We start from the raw sequence: 20,099 nt of genomic DNA on the forward strand, positions 1-20,099 counted from the left end.
TGTGTTTTTATATACAACATACAGTAGTGTCAAATTTTCCCATCTTTTACCTTTGCAACAGAATTACCTTTTACTTACAAGTATTAATTTCCCAATGCAGTGCTATTACTTCTTTCCACCATGCATACCCTTAGCTATATGTGCAATAGTTTAGAGCTGAAATGTTTACTACATTTTTCTGCCAGATAGACCAGTGCTCATTCAAACAGACTGCCTTGGCATTGGGCCCACAAGAACCACATACCCAGATGCTGGAGAAATTATGCTTTTGTGGAAAGGGACTTTGCAGAGACAATTCTGCCATAAACCCTGTCTTTTTTATTGCATGTCTGTCTCTGTACTTTCATAGTCTCTTAAGTAGACAGGTCTCACACCTAAGACCTTATTTAGACAAATGAATTGTCATAGCTGCTGTAGGATATAATGTTCTGGAACATTTCTTCACATGCACACTCCAAATAAAGTAATTACCCTAAATTAAAGTTTTTAAAATTATTATTCTTCTAGAATATGTTCAGAGGCTAGAATGCCTTGCCTTAGACTATGCCTATGAGGTTTTTTCCCCACTCTTTTTATCAGTCCCTCCCTGAATGTGCCAGCTGATCAGTGTAAAGAAACTGGAGAGGATTTAGAAAAGAAACTAATACATGGAGGGAGGAAAAGAAACTAATATATGGAGGGAGGAAATGACATAACAGTAGGAGAATGGAAAGAGGATTTTGGAGGGGGATAAGATAATTTAGGAAGTTTTTTACCACCTTCTGTAACAGGGAAGTGGATTGAGACCAGCAGTGTAGGCAGTTTTTCATTTCTAATAGAAAAATAACAACTGAGATAGAATGTCTGTGGATATCTCTGATCTTTTGAGTCGGAGAGGATTAATTACAGCAAGTATCAGATTGCCTGTAAAGATACAGCAGAAAAGCCAACGTCTGTTCTTTCTGGGTATTCAGAACTTGCTGTAGTTACTCTTTAAACAAGACCAGTCCAGTAAGGCACAAGAGCTGATTTTTTGCTCTGCTGTTTCTATAGTAATTATTCAATCACTTCACTTTTCCTTACTAACTGACCAAGTTTGTTCCTGCGTCTTTTGTTTTTGGAAGGATGTTCCTATTTGTGTTCAGAGTCTGCAGCAGCCTCTGGCATTATTACTTATTCTGTAATACTGGAATGGGTGAAGTACAGGAGGATTTATGGCTATTGAGTAGCCTGATATTTTAATGACAATTACTAAAACTGAGAGTGAGATTAGATTTTGTTTTAAAGATATAATGGTTAAGATAATTGTTTATATTGGATCTAAAGTCAATATGTTAATATTTTATTTGTTGGTTAGTTTAGTTTATTAATAGTTTATTTGCCAGTGTCTTTGTCAGTTAGATGTGCAGGATGGGGAAGAACACGTAGGTTCCTGTCTGCAGGATTATTTTTCAGATGGCTTGAAGATTTATTTCCCAAAATTTTGTTACTGCTTTAGCAGTACTTCCAAGCATTTCTTACTGCTTTAGCACTACTTTCAAGCATTTTTTGTTGTTGTTGTTCCAATTGACTCTTTATTTCTTTTAAAAAAAGGAGGGGGGAAAAAAGGGAAAAAAATTGGTTGCCTTGAGACTTCTCACAAATTCAGATCCAGTTCTTTGAATATTTTCAGCAAAAACCCCATCCAAATGACCAAAAATGTGAAATAGTTAATTTTAGCCTTTCTAAAATGAAACTGCAGTGGGTAAGAAGAAAGGAATGTATTAAGGGACTTTCAACTGTTTTAAATAAAAAAAAAAATAGAGCAAAGATGATGGCCTCCTGCTTCCCCTTCCTCCCTCACTACTTTCCACAGTAGGCTGTTGTGCGGTCATGAAAGTATTCCTATCGAGCTGTGAGAAGTCGAGTTTAGTTTTTTTCTTTCCCTTTACTGGATTTAGCAAACGTGCTTCTTTGTTTCTCTTCAGAATAGCCTGATGGGCTATCTAGTGTTTCTGGTTGAGAGTGTGTCAGTCCTTTGTTTTTAAACTGATTGCTGGAAACTGGGAGATTATCCCGGGGAAGGATGTGTATCTGCTTTGCTTTGCTTGCTGCCCTAAACATCTGCTGTTGGCCACTACCGATATAGGGTATTGGATTAAATGGAGTGTTGATGTGACCCAGTATGGCTATTTTTCTGTTCTACTACAGATAAACAATTATTTTCTGGGCCACAAAGAAATAAGGCACTGGTGTAAGGACACTTTCATAAGATAAAGACCCAGACTTCTGCTGCAAGTTTGGCATAAAAGATGTTTAATGAACATCTAACCACTAGAGCCTGGGGACTTTCCATTTATGCTGCTACTGCCCTGTTTTTTCCCCATACCCTCTGGTTCTGCAAAAGGTGCCAAAATCATCTTTGGGATGTTCAATTACTCAGTTTCTGCCTTCCTGCTTTTTTTCTTCCCCCAATTAAATATGACAAAAATAGAACAATTTGTTTTCCCCCCACTCCACTGAAAAGAGCAAATAATGCATTAATTTTTTGCGCCAGCCTGAAATGTATTACCTATATTTATTAATTTGAGCCAATACCCTTTCCAGAAGAAAGAAGTGTGTATATTGCACAGATCTATTTAAACAATATAGATTATATAGATTTTTGGGTTGATGCTAGTTTTGAGGTGTTTTTTTTTTGTTTTTTTTTTTTTTTTTTTTTTTTAGGGAAGCAGCAATGAAATGTTTGAACATTGTATTTCCCAGTGGGCTTAAATCTTTTAAAGTGTCAGGGCAGATTGTGGCATATGAAGTAGGATGTAGAATAACATTTCAGGAAGTTTCAGTAACCTCAGACTGATTTCTTCCTGGTAAGATGTGTTGGTTCTAATTAGTTGGCACATTTTATTGTTCAGAGTAGAAAGCTTTGAAGCAGTTGAAATGGAAATTGGCCTTTGGCAAGTGAAACTGGACCTTGTTCCTACATGAGGAAAAAAGCTTTCACTGGTAGTTGAGTCTTCTCTCTAGTGCTTATTTTAAAAGCTGGGTTTTTTTCTTCTGTTTGTTTTGATATGTTTATCCCCCTCCCTAATATATCTATTGCAGACATGTTTGTTGTTAAATTCTCTTCAGGCATATAGGACTTTAAAATATTTTGTGTAATTATTTGAATCGTTGCTTCTACACGCTTTATGGGCCCCAGAAATACATTTACTTCATTATTGTCATTTTGAAATTTTCAGCCTGTGCCACCCCAAATACTTAATGCTTTTATTACTGGATACCTTGTGAAAAATACATTATCAGTGTGTCCGAAGCTTATTTGTGATGGGTGCCAGAATGTTAGCCTTAACTTGCTAGGAAAAAAACAACATGAATTACAATTTAATAAAAAATAATCATATATTGCAGGTAACTTTAGGGTTGGGTTTTTTTGTGGTGTGTAGGATCATGTGTGGTAACTGCACAGAGAGATAAACTAATTGAAGATACAACATGAAAAATGAAAAAACCACAGATTTTTCAAGTGTAGCAAATAGACATCTTTTGTTATCGTTTTCACTGTGTAGTCTTATGTTGTAAGGTAAAACAGTTTTCAAACTAAATCATGTTTCTATGCCATTTTAAGAGAGACTAGCTATGCATTTTGAAGAAGAATACTGATATGAGCACCAGGTTTGATAATAAATTTCCTAACATTCATGTATTTTAATCCAATATTGCCATTTTTTTTAGAAGCCTTGAAATTCATGGAGAGATAACAAGATCAGTACCAAGCTGATCATAGCATATTTGTTCTAAACTTGTCAAACAAGTGATCTCTGTGATGTCTAGATGTTCTACAGCAACACCACATAGATTCTGATTTAAAATGTAATTTACCTTAAAAATGGTTTCACAAGATTAACATTAGGAGTCACAGAAAAGTAAATGAACAGAAGACAAATACTGTCTTCGGAAAAATATTCTACTGACCAGGCCACGCTCAAGAAGGTCACTTTGGAGTTTATGTTTCAATTCACACTGCATACAATAATGTAACTCCTTTTCTAATGTACTGTATAGAATTCGGGGTGTGGTGTTTTTTTCCCATAAATCAAATGTGTATTTACTTTTTTTAACAAGAGGGAAGTCTGAGCACTCATCAGTAGAAACTGAGTTGGGACTATGAAAATGATTTATACAGCCTCTTTGACTACACTGGGCTGAAATAAACAGATGCCAAAATAAACAGTCTTGTGATAGAGTTTCTTGAGTCAAAACTGGAAGGATTACATGAGAGGACAAAATGATCCCACCATATGAATTACATGGTCACTTTTCTTCTGGTTCAGAAGTTTACCGGGCATTTTAGGTAAAGGAAAAAGTAATGCTAGAATGTGCAACGTCAGAAGCCATTTTAAATTTCACTGCTTCTGACACTGTACTGAAAGTGCACAAAGCAGTTGAATTCGGGTAGGGTAGCGTTATGGTGTGTGTGTGTGTGCATCGGTGTAGTGTGTGTATATTTATGAAACAAATATAGGATTAGAAATTCAAAGTATAATAAAGCTACAGTGGTATTTAAATTGATCTCTAAGTGCTAAGATTTGGACAAAGAAAAGGATGAGGAAACATGTACTAAAGACAAAGAGCCAACATTTTCAAGTTTTATGCTGAAGTGACTCCTTTGAAACACTAGTTGTGAATAAGCACCAATATCTTACAATTAAACAAAGGCAAAGTCCCCCCCCCATTTTTTGGTCTATAAACAAGATTAAAATACAGTATTAAAGATGCAAAATTTTTCAGTATTTTATCCAGTAGTCTGTAGGCTACTTAGCCACTCTTAAATGCAGCATTATCAAAAGATTTCACAAAGGAATGGAGGACAAGAAAAAACCTCCTAGAGGAGCAAGTCTAGTTTCTTACCACAATAGGAAAAAGCATAATAATATTCCATAAATTTATTCAGGTGCCTCTTAAAATGTCTAGATATCTGTCACCCTTGATCTCCTGTTTGGAAAGCTTTCCAGAATTGGATTTATTTTTCCCAATTCCTAGTTGCAGATACTTCAGGTACAGCTTTTACTCAGCTGTTCTTATCACAGAATCACAAAATGGTAGGTGTTGGAAGGGACCTTCGGAGATCATCTAGTCCAACCCCTCTGCCAAAGCAGGTTCAACTAGAGCAGGCTGGATAGAAACACATCCAGGCAGGTTCTGAATATCTCCGGAAAAGGAGACTCTACAACCTTTCTGGGCAGCCTGTTCCAGTGCTCTGTCACCCTCAAAGCAAAGATGTTTTTCCTCATGTTGAGACGGAACTTCTTGTGTTATGCTAACATTATTTTTTAGCTAACATTATTTTTATTATGCTATTTTATTATGCTATTTTTATTTATGCTAACATTATTTTTTTGCTTAACTATTTCTTGGGGTTTATCCCTTTTTCCTCTTTGTTACCACCAGTAAGGAATTTAGGTAGGACCCTTTCCATTCAGGAGAGAGAAGGCTACCTAGAGCCTGTCCGTCAGGGGAACTGAACAAGCACAAAGTTTGGGCAATCAGTGCCATATTATCCAAACACAGTCATATTGATCGTTAGTTGCCTAGATAACAGCCCAAACATCCTTGGGTGACTGGAGTTCATTTCAGGAAGGCAGCCTGTTCTTCCTACATTTTGTGCTTTTAAATTTATAAAAATTATTTATTTAAGCATTTTGTGCTTTTTATTTATTTATATTTGGGTAATGGGCACATTCCAATTCCCTCTAGCTATCTGCTCAAGCTAGCCAATTTTAAGTTTCCTACAGTTTATTCCCAGTAATCTAATTACAAAACTAGAGCAGTTCAAGAAAGACTTTTCATTCCATTCCATTCCATGCTTCACATACTGGTGGATGAGAACACCACCTACATTGCCTCCAATTTTGTGTGGGTAATTTTTTCATGTTTATCAGAGTCAAAAACCCAGTGGTTCAGAGAGACATGTAAGACATGTCTAGACCAACGTTTTGGACCTGCACCTTTTTTGCATTCCAAAGAGTATGTAGTATTCAGTGATTTTTTTGTTTGTTTCCTTGCCTTTGGTGGAAGGAGATCTCTTGTATCTTAATGTTTTTGTTTCTCACGGCGTTATCACTTTGGCACCCTGTGGTGATTCTGCAATCATCTGGTAAGCCAAACCCCTTTATTCTCCTTAATTTTTTCTGACTTCCGTCAATTTATATATGTATTTTCCCTTGAATACACAACTTCGCAGTCTTCACTACTGAATTTCTTCCCATTTTCATTAATCACATCAATGAATTGAATCAACATGTTTTTGAAGAAAGAAACATAGTTTATTTCTGCGACAGTTTGTTCTTTTTGATAATTATGATATTCTTTTAGGTTTTATATGCAAATAAAATTGCATGGAGTATTGACTGTCACAAATTTGTATTTTTCTTTTTTGACTGAGAGAGGGAAGAAATAACAAGCTGAGTCCATGTTGCCTTGATATGAGGGTAGGATGCATTGCTACCAGGATAGTTTTTCTGCTTCAGTCATATTGGATCCCTGGATGTTTCAGCACCATTCTACAGGCTCAGTGTCTGCTATCACCATAAAAATGTGGTAGCAGTTTCCAGACAAACTGAACTTACAAAGCCTGTTCTATTGTGGTGAATGAATATATGAAGAAATGTTGAGACTAATGTAATAATAAGAGTTAAAAATAAATGTAACTGGTAGAGATAACAGCATAGTAAAAGTACTCGCTACACTCATGCAGCTTCTGAATTCTTGTTCAGAAATGTCCCTAGAGGATTCTTCATCAGGAACACCTGGGGATGTTGGTCCTCCTACTCATTCCTGTTTTTCCCATTGTCTTTTCCGTTGGGTTGTGTTATATCAAGGGGCTGCCTGATAGCTGGAATTGGAAAATTTACCCAACTGGAAAATAACTTTTTTTTCCTCCCTCCTTGCATCATTTTAAACATGGATTGCTTCTCTCCAGTGATTTATGACACATACCTGCAACCACTTGCACTGGCACAGCTGAGAAGGCAGGCAGGAGAAGGAGGAAGGACCCAAGGAAGCCTGGCCTGCAGTCCTGTACATTTTCACCACCTTAGGGTTTTAGGTTTTGCTTGTTCTGTTGCCGTCAGTGCTGTCTGTGGTTGTGTTTTGGTTTTTTTTCCTGTCACCCTTGTTTTGAATTTTTATGTGGACTGGCTGGCTGAGATAGCTGGGTGTTTGAATTGTCATGACTGGTGTGTTAGGGCATTAGCTGGCGTTTCTGTTGGACCCTGGCTATGCTGTGCCCTACGGCTTTGCTCTTCTAGTGCCTAATCCCAGTGAAATCGGGAGTTGCTTGAGAGAAGTTGCGCACCAAAATGATTATTTTGGTTGAGGAAGAGGACTTGAAGATTTTCCCTTACTGAGAGTCTATGCTTTCTGAGGCAGTGATGGGCTAGAATATTTTTCTGAATCCATAGGTCTATCTGGGTCCCTGACCACAGTAATTCAAGTAGTTCATAATTCATCCAATGCGTTTATCCTTCCAACACTTCTTTTCTTTTTAAGAAGTACTGTCAGCTTTTTTTTTTTTTTTCTTCTCCCCCTCCCCCAAACTAAAGATGCAGAGATTAAATAATTTATCAACTGCACACATGAATCTGAGACTTAGCTGGGAACTGAATATATAACTTTTAAGTCTCTGGGCATCAGCCTTCTCTTCAGACTGTTATTTGTAATACTTGTAGCTGGAGATATTCCTTTCGCTTCGTCTCCAAGAGGGTAATTGCCCTTTGATGCAGTCGTTGATGAAATTATCATTCCTCTGTAGTCAGCTGATCGGATGGTGCTTTTCTGAGGTTATTTTTAGAAATCACTGAACGCACAATGAGGGAGTTTACTTCGGGTACTCCCATCCAGACAGGTGACTAATCTAACCTTTGAGATCGCACTGTATACAGGGTTGTTATAGTGGATGCGCTTCAAATGGCTGAAGAGAGTGAATAGAGCGGTGTGTGACTTTTATGGGCTTTCTTAGAAGTTTTCTTCCTCTGTACTTCAGAGTTCCAGGTGAAAAGGCCTCTGCACTTCTCCTGCTAATATGTTTCAGGTGTGAACTATAAAGATGCTGGAGGTAAAAGTTCCAATGGATATAGCCATACTGTGGCACTATAACATTAAGGCAACATCTAAATCTGTTGGTTTCCGCGGAATGCTGCAAAGATTTTGCCCAGCTATGTGTGGTCTGAATGGATTCAGTTTAAGAATACTCCCATAAATATGAGGGATAATATTTCTTTTTGCATTCAGTATGTTAAAATAATTGGATAGGGTCCTAGGAACTGATTTTTCCACATCATTTCTCTTACACAAATTATTAACAATAAAACAATGGTAGGTCAGACGTGTAGCTGCTGCGATTCACTGAAAACTTCTGAATGGAAACTGGAATTAATTTGGTCCTTTTTGTTTGCTTTTTTAGCATGTATCATGCTAAACAGCTCTTGGCATAATATAATTTGTAGTGTTTGGTATTGTTCTTCAGTGAAGCCTAAAAGACATCACCATCTCTGGAACTCATACTTAAATGTTCTTGGTGTTTCACAAAGGTTTTTTCTATTCTTTTTTTTAATCATTTGTATAATCATAATTCTACTTCTCCATTCCAGAACAATTGTATGGTTTTGGGTCTGCCCGTCTTTGTTTCAGTAAGAAAATGGTTGTCTACTTCCACTTCTTTCTTTGAAACAAATTGGTTATAAGTGCTTGAGTATTCTGGACAGGATTTAAACTTGAATTTTATGTTGTGTTGGTGAAAGCTTTGCCTAGTGATAAAATATGTGAAATACAGTTGAGAGATATGCAATTTATTTTGTTCAGCATAGCAGTAAGAAAGTTCATATGGTTGGGAGTGCAATTAATTAACTAAATTATCCAGGAAAACTGAAATTAAATTCCATTTTTAATATCCTGCCTAGGGAAGTGATATTGCTTGTTTCTTCAGCAGTGCCAGAACACACGATGGGTTGAAACTGTTTTAAGCTTTTTTAATAATTTAACATAGGAAGAAGATATTGTGTAAAGAGTTTCATTTTAGACGGTGCTGGGTATATGTGATGTTGGTCACCAGCAAAAGAGAAAAGATGTATTTTCATGGACAAGAGGACAGAATAGGTTGTATGGATGGACGTGGGAGCAACTGGCAAGTAATTTATTAATTACAGAAATAAGGTTAACTAGCATAATAGTGTTATAATTACAGAAGGTTTCCAGGGCACAAGTTTACCAGAGGACAATCCAGCATTTCACATTTAATTTTCCTCTTTTTTTTTTAGGCTCTGGATGTTGACCGAACTGTTCTCTATAAAATGAAGAAATCTGTCAAAGCCATAAACATATCTGGTTTGGGTAAGTACATAATAATTCCTGGTAGTTTATATTGGTGAAATTGGAGGTTTTAAACAGTCAGTCGTCTTACTGAATTGGAAAGAGTTATATGGGTAACTCTGAGAAGGGAAAAATGTACATTTTAAATAGGAGTCTTGAACTAGCTGCTTGATCATGAGCTCAGTAAGGATGAAATTTTGTGAGGTTGCTGAACCCATCTAGCTGGCATACTGCTACCAAGTGGGAAAGACGTGCTCTCCTCTTTCCACCTCATCTGGGCTACCTGCTCCTTCTGCCACCCCTGGTGTTTGGCAGATCCCTAGATGAGATTTTTAGCTCATATAAAGCTGCATATGCAGTGAAATCAACTTAACTGGGATTAACTGGCACCTGAAATGATAAGGCATATATGTGTTATTGAGAGCTGAGGGCATGGGAGGGGTGAAATTACTCTCTTTGGCAGCAGTAAGAAGCTACGTTGGCTCTACTGCTTTGTGAAACCTCACCCTTCCTGGTGGCTTACAGTTATGTATGTTGAGAACTTCATGACAAGAGAGCTGATGAGCTGTGATTTTTTTATTGTCATGATGCACAAAGTCAGATATTTCTCCTACAATGCTGATAAAAACACAAAGAACTATTGCTGTGTGCATTTTTATGTGTGTGCCAATCTCATGGAGTTTTGTGTGTTTATCTTTGAAAAAATAACTGAAGCTTTTGTTTTTGTGGATCAGCAGCATTTTGTGAATAAGAAACAGCATTTGTTTTTGTGGACAAGAAACAGCATTTTTTGGCTTTTGTTCTCACTTTTCAGTTCATAGCAATTGGAGCTAACAAAACCTATATTATATGCAAAATAGATAGGCCTGGCGACATTGGAGAGCCACCAATATCTGACAACTTGTGGGTATGTTGGTGTTCAGATATATGGTTATTACAAGAACTGCTGTTGTGGTATAATTCTTATCAGCTCATTGAAAGAAAGTTCTTTCTTTCCTAACATAATGAATCTGTTATCTTTGGATTGTGGAGGGTCCAGTTTAAGATTCATCTGGAGCTGTGTCATCTGTGCCATACATATTTATTTGGCACCCTTTCTTCTGGGCTTTTGATGGGCTTATTTTTATATTTTTTTTTTTGATTTTTTGAGTGCTTGACTGTGCCTCATAATCAGTGTACTTGTTAGAGCATTGTAGTAAATCACTGCAGTTTTTGCATAAAATCAGTACCTTGCCTAATTTTAAATTCATACTACCCAATCTTGACAATAAAACTTTGGAGGCATTTCTCTTCCACCAGCAGAAATATCGCTAACCCAGCCACTTGGCCAGCCCTTGGGGTGTCTTTTGACAAAACAAAAACTATGGCCCTGCACTCATAAGAGCACAGTTATTTAATATAGGTTCCCTGAGTACTGAGTGGAGGTGGGTTTGCTTTCTTTTTTTAATGTGTGAATTTAGAAACCATTATGGAGGCTTAGATAGTGACTCCAATTGGTACACAATGTAGTTTCTTACTTAAAAATGTTTTAAACCCTCAAACAAACCTGGCTCAGATTTCTTTCTTTGAGAGATTCCAAACCTTTTGTTTGTTCAGAAACTTTTAAAATCCATCAGGAAGAAACCATAGGGCAGGGAGAGTATTTTGGATGTTTCCATGAAAAAACATAATTTTGTGTTCTTCAGAAGCACTTGCAGAGTACCAACTCAGCTAATAGTATTGCTGCAATAACTACCATCAGCATTCTGGGGAACATCTCAGAACTGCTGGTGAGCTGCTGGTTTTGTTTAATCTGATACATAGACCCAAAAGAACAGTCGCTAGGATGCTGGGGAATAGAAAACTCTTGGGGGTGACGTATGGAATAGGAAGCTCTTGTTTCCTAAGGTAAAAAGTCAGCATGATTCAGCTGCTAATTGTACGTCTAACTACAACAATTAATGGTAGGAACCTTTTCACCTTGTTTTCATGCCGTGGCAGCCTTCTCTTTTTTGCTGTATGAATTGTGCCCTGACCTCCACCTTCACCAGGGTTCAAATATGCTGAGCTGGATGCAGGAAGCAGTATGAATGCAGAAAGTAATATGGAAATAATTCAGCTTACTGGGTAGCTGCGTGAACTAGAGGAGTTGTGACCTTCTGCATCCTGGCTTTTGCTGTCAGGGCCAGTTTGTTCAAAGCTTGTTCAGGTGTATGCACGTCACACAATTGTGTTAGTTGGACATCCTTACTTCATCCTACAGCTCAAGTAGCAGCAAGTTTAGTAAGCACCCAGCCCCTGCTGTTGATGCTGAGGAAAAAGAAGTACAGTTCAGTGCTAGGACTTAGTTTTTAAATTGAATGACTATAAGCAGCCTATCTTTTACAGGCTGCAAATTCAAGCGCTTATGGTAGAAACTTGTAGAATTAATGCCGTTTGTGTAACTTCAATTCTGCATGTACATTGTGACAGTCTTTAATTACATTATAATATACCACTACTTTACATGGATTTAGTTTCTTATATTGAAAATTAAAGAAAATTTGTAGCTACTTGAGAAATAAAGTTCTTGAATGGCTGTCCAAACAGGAATGTGGACAGGCTTGTTTTTAAGTTGGAGCGTGCTAGGTTTATTGAACAGGTTGTATAATTAATTCATAGAAATTTGGAGAAAGGACATTGCGTGAAGAATCCTTTGGATATTAAATGTGTTGATGTATACAAACGGGCTTGAAATGAAACTGGATCATTGCCTGTTTGAACAGATTAATCCTCTCTAAGTAATATTCAGGGTTTATGCTGGTCTCATGCGTTCAATGACCAAAAAAGGGTCTTTGTTCTTATTAATGCATAATTTGTTTTCTAGGGTGTGGGGTTTTTTCCTGACTTCCTTTGAAGCATTAGAAGTTGGCTACAGCTAGAATAAGAAATAGGCAACATTAATTTTTTGAGGTGCCAGCTTGGTGTGCTTTGTCCTTGTGCTCAAGCTTAACACAGTCTCTAAGCGTGGGTTCAGAAAGACTTTCCATTTTGTTCCACAGATCAAATTGACAGGGACTTTTTATGCCTGTCTACACAAGCAAATAATCTGGTGTCCTAGCAGTTAATCAGTAGGTCGAAGTAGTTAAGACTGAGGCCCCTCAGATTTCCTTTATGTTTAAATCAGGGGACCTTGCTTTAGGCCTAGATTTCATCACATTCCCTGGGCTGAATAATCCCCCAACACATGCATCTCAAAGCTTTCTGAAGGGCAGAAGCATTAGATGTGTGTTGGATGACTTGCATCGGTGCAGCCCACACTGATTCAGAACCTGCTGTCTCAGGTAAGCACTGGACCACTTCTGGGGCAGAGCTTCTGGTTTCCTTGTTCCAGAAAGGAACCCAGTTGTCATGAACCAAAACTGCTTTGAGAACTGAACTGGCCTGTGGTAAATGCGGGTTGCTAAGATTTGCTTCAGATCCCCATTGCTGCTCTGAATCAGAGAGCTAACGTAGATACAGGTTTTGTCCTCATCTGTAATGTAGTTTGTAGTCCCATTTCTTTCTTAAGATGACCTGAGAGTCTTATTTGGTCTCTTGCCATCTATTGTAGAGATTCAGGACTTTGCCAACACACTTGATCTCCTCTGTTTCTTTGTTCAGCAGACAATTAAACATAACAGCATACAGTTAAAATTAAAGAGTGCTAATAGAAGACTCTAAAAGTTCATTATAGGAGTTGAGAATTGATATGCCGTGTCTGGTATGGTGCAGAAATATTGTGGGCCTTTCTAGTGTGGATATGTGTCAGATGATTGTCTTGTCTTTATGGCATATTGTTCTTTGTACAGCATGTGAAGAGATACTCATAAACTAAAATTACTAAGATACGTCATACTTCTGTCATATCAGTGTTAAAATATAAATAATAAATGTTCATTGTATCAAGTAAACATTTTTAGCAAGAAATCTGAAAAGTTTGTGTTGTTTTTTTTTTTTTATAAAAGGGGGATTGTAATTTCAATAACCTTTATCTACTGATGATATTTTTGTGTTTTTCTCTTTTTGAAGCTCATGTGGAAAATGAAGAACAGTATACACAAGCACTGGAGAAATTCGGAGGCAACTGTGTTTGCAGGGATGACCCAGATTTGGGAACAGCGTTTTTAAAATTTTCTGTGTTTACAAAGGAATTAACTGCACTCTTCAAAAATTTGGTAAGAATTACCTAAGAAAAACATGTTGAAATTTTAAGGCCATTACAAATGCTGTATTTCTGAACTATAACAGCTCTTCATGTTGAAAACAACTTGTGTTTTAGCAACCACTGTTCTTAAAAAATTTTTGGCTTAGGAAAATGTCTCATGTCCTGGCCTTTCCTCTTGCAAAATTCAAAACTCAAAAAAACCCAAAAAACCCCAAACCTAAACAAAAACCAAAAAAACCCCAAACAAACCCAACAAGACCCCCTCTTCCAACAATTCTCATGTATAAAAGCTTCCCACAATAAAGTAGCTACGTATATAAAACTTTGCTTTAAAATTGTGAAACCAGCAGAACCCAACTTGGTTTACTCTGTGTTCACATTGCTTTTACTTTACTTTTTCACACTTTTCATTTGTATTTATAAAGGGAAATTTTAGTGTCCCTGTAAGAGAGAGTCTCTTGCTTCTCAGGGAAGGGAGTCTGGAAAACAAAATCAAACATAATGCTATAATGACAGTAGTGTCCACTGGGGACCAATCCTCCAACTGAAGCCAGTAAGGCTTAAAAGCCCACTTCAGTGAGACAAATGGGATGGAGCCAAATGGAAGAATGGGAGTTTTAATTACGAATGGAGAATTTTCAGCCTCAATTTCACATTAAGCAGAAGGCACAGAAAGAGCAGATTTTGACTCCATCCTACCAGCTAAAGCTTTCCCATGTCTGAGTAAGTCCCAAATTTACTTGAGACCGCAGAACTTTAAACCAGGGGCTAGGAAGGGGAGATGACCCAGATTCCTACAAACACTTAAAAGTCTGTGCCTGCTGAAATCAACGGGACGGAGACACATCAAATGCTTTTGTGAGTCTAGACCAAATGTCTGTAGTTTGCAGCCAGCTGGTCACAGTCAGTTCTTTGGGGAATGTTTCCAGCTGATGGGATTTAGGGCAGCCTCATTCACTCCCTGATGATGTCCCCTCTTTTTACCAGTCATGATATTGAGGAGAGAGAATCTAGCCCCAAATGTATTTATGAACAGTGAAATGTATTTCATATTGGTCATATTGATTTGAATATCTCTGGATGTACCAAGATTATCTGAGATAATGTATCAGAAGAGGCATCCTTGTTGAGTGTGAGTCAGTCGGTTATCCTGAGTCTCCCATACAGAGGTAGACTGCTCAGATGGAAGGGGAAATAGAATCGGTCTTCTAAATGATGCCTTCTGTTGACTAAAAAACCCTCTCTATCATGTATTAATTGCAATATGGTGACTTCATTAGGCAAATGGGTCTGGGAAATGGGATGTTTAGGTGGTTTTAAAAAGCAATCTACTAAAAGCTGCACCCCCTCCCCAGAAAAACCTTTTAATGTATTATATTTCAAGGAGACTTTGAAAAGCTAAAAAATGTTGCCATTTTACCAAAAATCTTAACTATTTGTTCTCTTAAAAACAGTGATTACTGTCTTTGCAAAATATTTCTGACAAGAATAACTTTTCTTCCACAAACTGTAAAGGAAAATAAAAACAAAATAAATATCTATAGGAAGCGGGATGCGTGTTTTTATTGTTTTCTTAGCCACATAAGCGTTTTGTGTGTCTTCTCCAAGGACTATTTCAAAATTTTTTTTGTGTGTACCGCTTTATCACTAGCAACTATGTTATTTTTGCTTCAGTTTTTATAAGAAGAGGATAAGTCATGAGAGAATAGCTAAGTCTTTAGTTTTTCTCAGTTTGTAGTTCTAATTTTCTCTGGTTTTGAAGCAAATAATTTTGCACGGACGTGAATGTAATTTTGGGGTTTTTTTTTACATTGCAAAAGCATAGGCACCTGCTCTCTTCTTTAATACTGTGCGGTGAAGGACAGGTCTCTGTAAGGTTCTGCTCTTTCCTTGTATGCATCATATTGTTGAGGTTTGAAGTTTTTTGTTTTCTCCTGCTTAGCTAAGGAAAACTGAAGAAATAGAGGAACCTAATGGCCCTTGAATTTGCTGTCTAAGAAAATAGTTTCCTCCAGAAAGAAATACATATGAAAAAAACATGTAAACTTCATTATTGCTTGAAAATACCATATTTGTAAACAAGGATTCTAAAATTATAAAAGAATTATAAAACAAAATTATAGTTTTATGTAACTTTGCCTATTAGAAGTTAATACCACTAGAATAACTTGTTGGTAATTGATCACGTTGAAAATCTGTTCATAAGTTCACTGATGAAGGTCTAGTGCTCTAAGAGATTACAAGGGTATTGACTAGTGTAAAAAGTCCTATACAGTAATTGGAAATAATTTGGCGTCCTATTTTTTTATAGGCATAGACATATATGAAACAAGCCCCATGCATTCTCGCAGTGTGGTGAAGCATCCAACTCGGAATGTTTTAAGCATGTTGGCAGCAAAAACATCCCTTTCCTCTGGTGTTTCCTTGTAGCACCTGACATATTTTGGTTGTAAATAGTTTCATCAAAAACATAGCCAGAGCCATACAACCTGCTGCTGTTAAAAAAACATTCTGAAATATACCTTTTTAAATAGATCTTTCCCTGGAGTTTCATAGGGCACTGAATTTCCACAGATGTTAGCTGAAATGAGTGGGGAATGTGCAAGGAAGTGAGAGGACGTGTTCAGACTGGAGCAGATGCCAGAGCTATTAACACTGGCAAAGCTTTAGGGCTATTGTCAAGTTTTGCTTTGTTGTATATTTTGCTTTTGTTTCTAGAAGCTGATGTGTTCTGTCAGCTCTGGCCTGGGTGGCATTTAGAGCTGTAGCTCTGAAGTGCTTCCGTGAAAAGATTTTCCTTAAACTTGTCTTTAGCAAGCTAAAGGAAAGCAGTTATAAAGTTCTTCCGCATTAACAGGGATTTTAGGTTCTTGTTTTCTCTATTGTTTTTCAAGCTTTCCCAAAAGAGACTGATGTTTTTGTGGACTTATCAAGGCATCAGTGTTTCAAAATATTAACACCTGAATTTTTTTTTTCCTTGGAATCCAGTTATTCAACTGTGAACTATTCAAGTTAAAGTTCAGGTCTTGGGTTTTTACATGTGTTTTGCTACACTTCTTTTATGTGTGCACTTTTAAGAGTGCATAAAACTAAAAAAAAACCTTTGAAGAACATTGGTTCTTCACATTTGAAGTGATTTATAAAACATATCTTTAAGAGAAGAAATAAAATTACATTTACTACATATCAAGTCCTTGTAACTACTCATTTTAGCCTTTCTAACACATTTTTTGCATTGTTTGGATGGGTTTATCATTACTGTGCATTTTTTTTTTCATCTTGCTATTGCTCAAATATCAAGCTACAAATGTTTCTTCAACTTTTTCTGCATTAGAAATGTTTTTAAGAAGACCAATCAATCAATATATCTTTTTTGGTAGTGAACTATCAGAAACTACTAAAGGCATTTTCAGAGGAAACACAGTACTTTTTGTGGCGTGTACAGTATCTCTTCTTGTACAGTGTTCAAGGCCAGGCTGGATGGGGCTTTGAGCAGCCTGGTCTAGTGGGAGGTGTCCATCGCAGGGGGGTTGGAACTAGGTGATCTTTAAGGTCCCTTCCAACCCAAACCATTCTGTGATTCTGTGATTCTTGATGGTAACCTTAGTGCTAATTCCCAATGGAACGGTAGCACTCACAGTTCCCGTGTAGTTTAGGTCTGTAATGGCACTTGCTTATAGTATTAATTACTCTGTCTTCCTAATAAATTTAGTGCCAAGTGATAAAGGTGTGAGTCTTAATATGAAAAATGTTACGATAAGGAAAGGCTCATTGCAATGTGTTTGCACTTTAAATATTTTTTCCTTTAAATCCTATTAGATTGCTTCACCGAGAGGAAATACAATCTGTAGTTGCCTGTCATCTTTGTCAGCACTCCTTCAAAAGGGATTTGATCTGTGAAGATGAAGTAGTTATTTAACAAATTCCATTTTCTGTATCTGTTGTTGTTCTACATGGTACTATCCTTTCTTTTTCATTTCTTTAATTTTAAAGAACATGATGGATTGAGAGGACTGGAATCTGAAATTTCCACTCTGTGGAAGGTAACTGGGAGAAAAAGATTCCATGTGAGAAGTTTTTCTATTAATAATCCTTGGATTTTTAGCCAGGAAAAATGGAAGAAAACTATCATATTTTTCTGACCATATGCTCCTGGTTTACTTCAGTTTTTAAATGTAAGAAGAAAGGAGATTTGCTTAAATATAAAAGGTAACAAATGACAAAACTGAAGGAAATATATTTTCTGTATTGTATGATGAACTTAAGAAATTTATGCTCACAATTTTCTTTCTGGGATAATAGGTCAGACTAAGGTTTTAAAAATATGTTTAGTGGCTGAACCTTCACAACCACGTTATGTTTAGAAGGACTCAGTTAAGTGTATATAAAAAGCTACAGATGTATATATTTGAGGTTGGAGTATTATATGTTAAACTTAATGATTTAAGTTGTGTTGTTCCTGTTTTTCACTGGTACACCCAAGGAAAGATTGGCTTAATGGTGAGAGGAAAAAAAATAAGAGTACTGTTTGATTTACACTTGTAAAGATATAAACCAAGACGTAATAATTTCTCTGTAGTGGCATGGGTTCAGCTCCACCTGGAATCTTATTTTTATTTCTTTGCCAAAAAGATATTGATCCAACTGGAAGAAATTCAGAGGACAGTAACAAAAAAATGATAAGGGCTTGAATAGGTTGATTTATGAAGAAAGCTTAGAAGAATTGGAAATGTATGGTTTGCCTCACAAATAACTGTGATCGTGGAAGAGGAAAATAAGAAATTGCATATAAATGGGATCTCACTGTAAAAATATTAGATGAAGTGTCCCAGAGAAAGTGGTGGAAGCCTACCACTTAGGTGTTTTAACCTAGGTTAGAAACTGTGCAGTTGGGAATTCTCCGTTGGCAAGGAAGATGGGCTGGAATAACCTCAAGTCTCTTTCTTCCTTTGCTTTTAAAATTCTTCACCTTATGCTTTTAAGAATACCTTTAAAAAGGTGTTTCCTGTCATTTTGCATTTGCACTTTCTAATAGAAGAGTTGCCAGCCTGTGTCTGGTGGTACAGGGACTGTTCCCAAATGGTGGCAACACTCGATATCTTGTGTGAGGGCATTTTTCTAGGCAGGTGAGCCAGCAGCTCCACATGGGCACTTAGTCGTGTTCAGCTGCTGCTTTGCTGGAGTCATTTTTCCTATGGCCCCCACGGGTGGTGGGTGATGTCCCACCTCATCCACCAGCCTGGTGGGATACCGTTTGTGCTGTGGGACGCACCACCGCGCTGCAGGTGTGGCAGGGGCTGAGGACAGCAGAAGGGCAGCGTTCTGGCCTTCTGCGTGGGAAGGAGGCGTGGTGCGAAGATGAAAGTTTGCACTACAAGTCTGTATGTTACATGAATTTCTGAAGTCTTGGGGTTAGATGCTAAAAGCTCAAAGTTCAGACAAACAAACTGTTTCTCATCTATAGCGGATGTTCTGATTTCCATTTGCACCCTGCTGTGTTGATTGACATTGTCCTACTAAAGCTCACACCACTGGGAAAACTTGGAAAAGTATTCAACCCGATAGTAGTTGCCATAAAAAAATGAAAATAGCTTAAACAGTGATTTGTCAGCAGGCAGTACTACTGTCACTTGTGCACACCCAACTTCATTGGTGCTTGAGAAGCCCACAGCCATGTACATGGACTACATCTACAATTTAGTAATGGCAATAGGAGTCATATCATATGCTGTTTGACTGCCTGAATTTTAGTTTAAATTAAAAATGTTTTAATGTCCACTCTGTTTATCTGCGTGTTAAGAAAAGTTTTTAACTTTTTCTCCTTTAGATTTAGAAAACAACAAAACCTGTTGAAGTACTGTAGTACTTCACTATCTGAAGCTGTTCTGAAAAAGACTCATTAAAATGAACAGGAGGGCTGGCAAATGAAAAACTTCAGTGTTTAGCCATTGGCCCTTACACTACTTGAAAATCTTCATTCCCCTTCGCAAATGTTGGCTTGCATGTTGCCTCCACCATTGCTTCTGGCAGCTACATGTTTGTTTATTTTTACATTCTCCCTCCTGCCATTTCTCCTTCTCCTCCTCTGAGCCTTCTCCAACTTAAGAAGTTTTAATTTATTACCCTGTCTCTGTCATCTTATCTTACTGGAAACTGTCAGAGGAAAACCGCTAGTCTGCCAAAGCAGCAGTGCTGGAAGTGGAAACCAGGTCAACTATTTTATTTTCTTTCTTTTTTTTAAAAACACATGAAACTTACTAGTGTTCCTCTGACACTGGATGACTTTAATTTCTGTGAAGCTTTCCTGCACCTTTGTGCATGTCTCTTTTTTAAAGAATATTTTAAAATATAAAATAGTCCAAATGTAGAGGCTGTTGTGTACATTTTAGCTCCCCGTATACACACAAAATAGGAGCTGCAGCATATTAATGCTTCTCTGCATGCCAAAAATGGGTCTATATTTTTAGATAGTTCAGCTCAAACCTCTCAAGAAAGAGGGGAAAAACATGTAAGATCTTTCTTCTGTATCCTGCTTGCTGATTTAGAAATATGAGCAAGTATGATTCATCTAACTGGGTTAATAATGACAACTTCATGCATTATGTAT

The 20,099-nt window shown here is 37.2% G+C and overlaps 1 protein-coding gene across 2 annotated transcripts in view; it reads left to right on the top strand.

Moving 5' to 3' along the window:
- ASAP2 (ArfGAP with SH3 domain, ankyrin repeat and PH domain 2) overlaps positions 1–20,099 on the top strand; it is a 90,535-nt gene that overhangs the window by 14,207 nt on the left and 56,229 nt on the right. For both annotated transcript variants that reach the window (XM_054193950.1, XM_054193951.1), the window contains exons 2-3: positions 9,276–9,348; positions 13,357–13,502. In XM_054193950.1, the coding sequence (XP_054049925.1) occupies positions 9,276–9,348; positions 13,357–13,502 (219 nt within the window). The remainder of the gene's footprint in view (positions 1–9,275; positions 9,349–13,356; positions 13,503–20,099) is intronic.

The sequence above is a fragment of the Rissa tridactyla genome, chromosome 3 (assembly GCF_028500815.1).
Source record: "Rissa tridactyla isolate bRisTri1 chromosome 3, bRisTri1.patW.cur.20221130, whole genome shotgun sequence".
In the NCBI taxonomy this organism is placed as follows: Eukaryota; Metazoa; Chordata; class Aves; order Charadriiformes; family Laridae; genus Rissa; species Rissa tridactyla.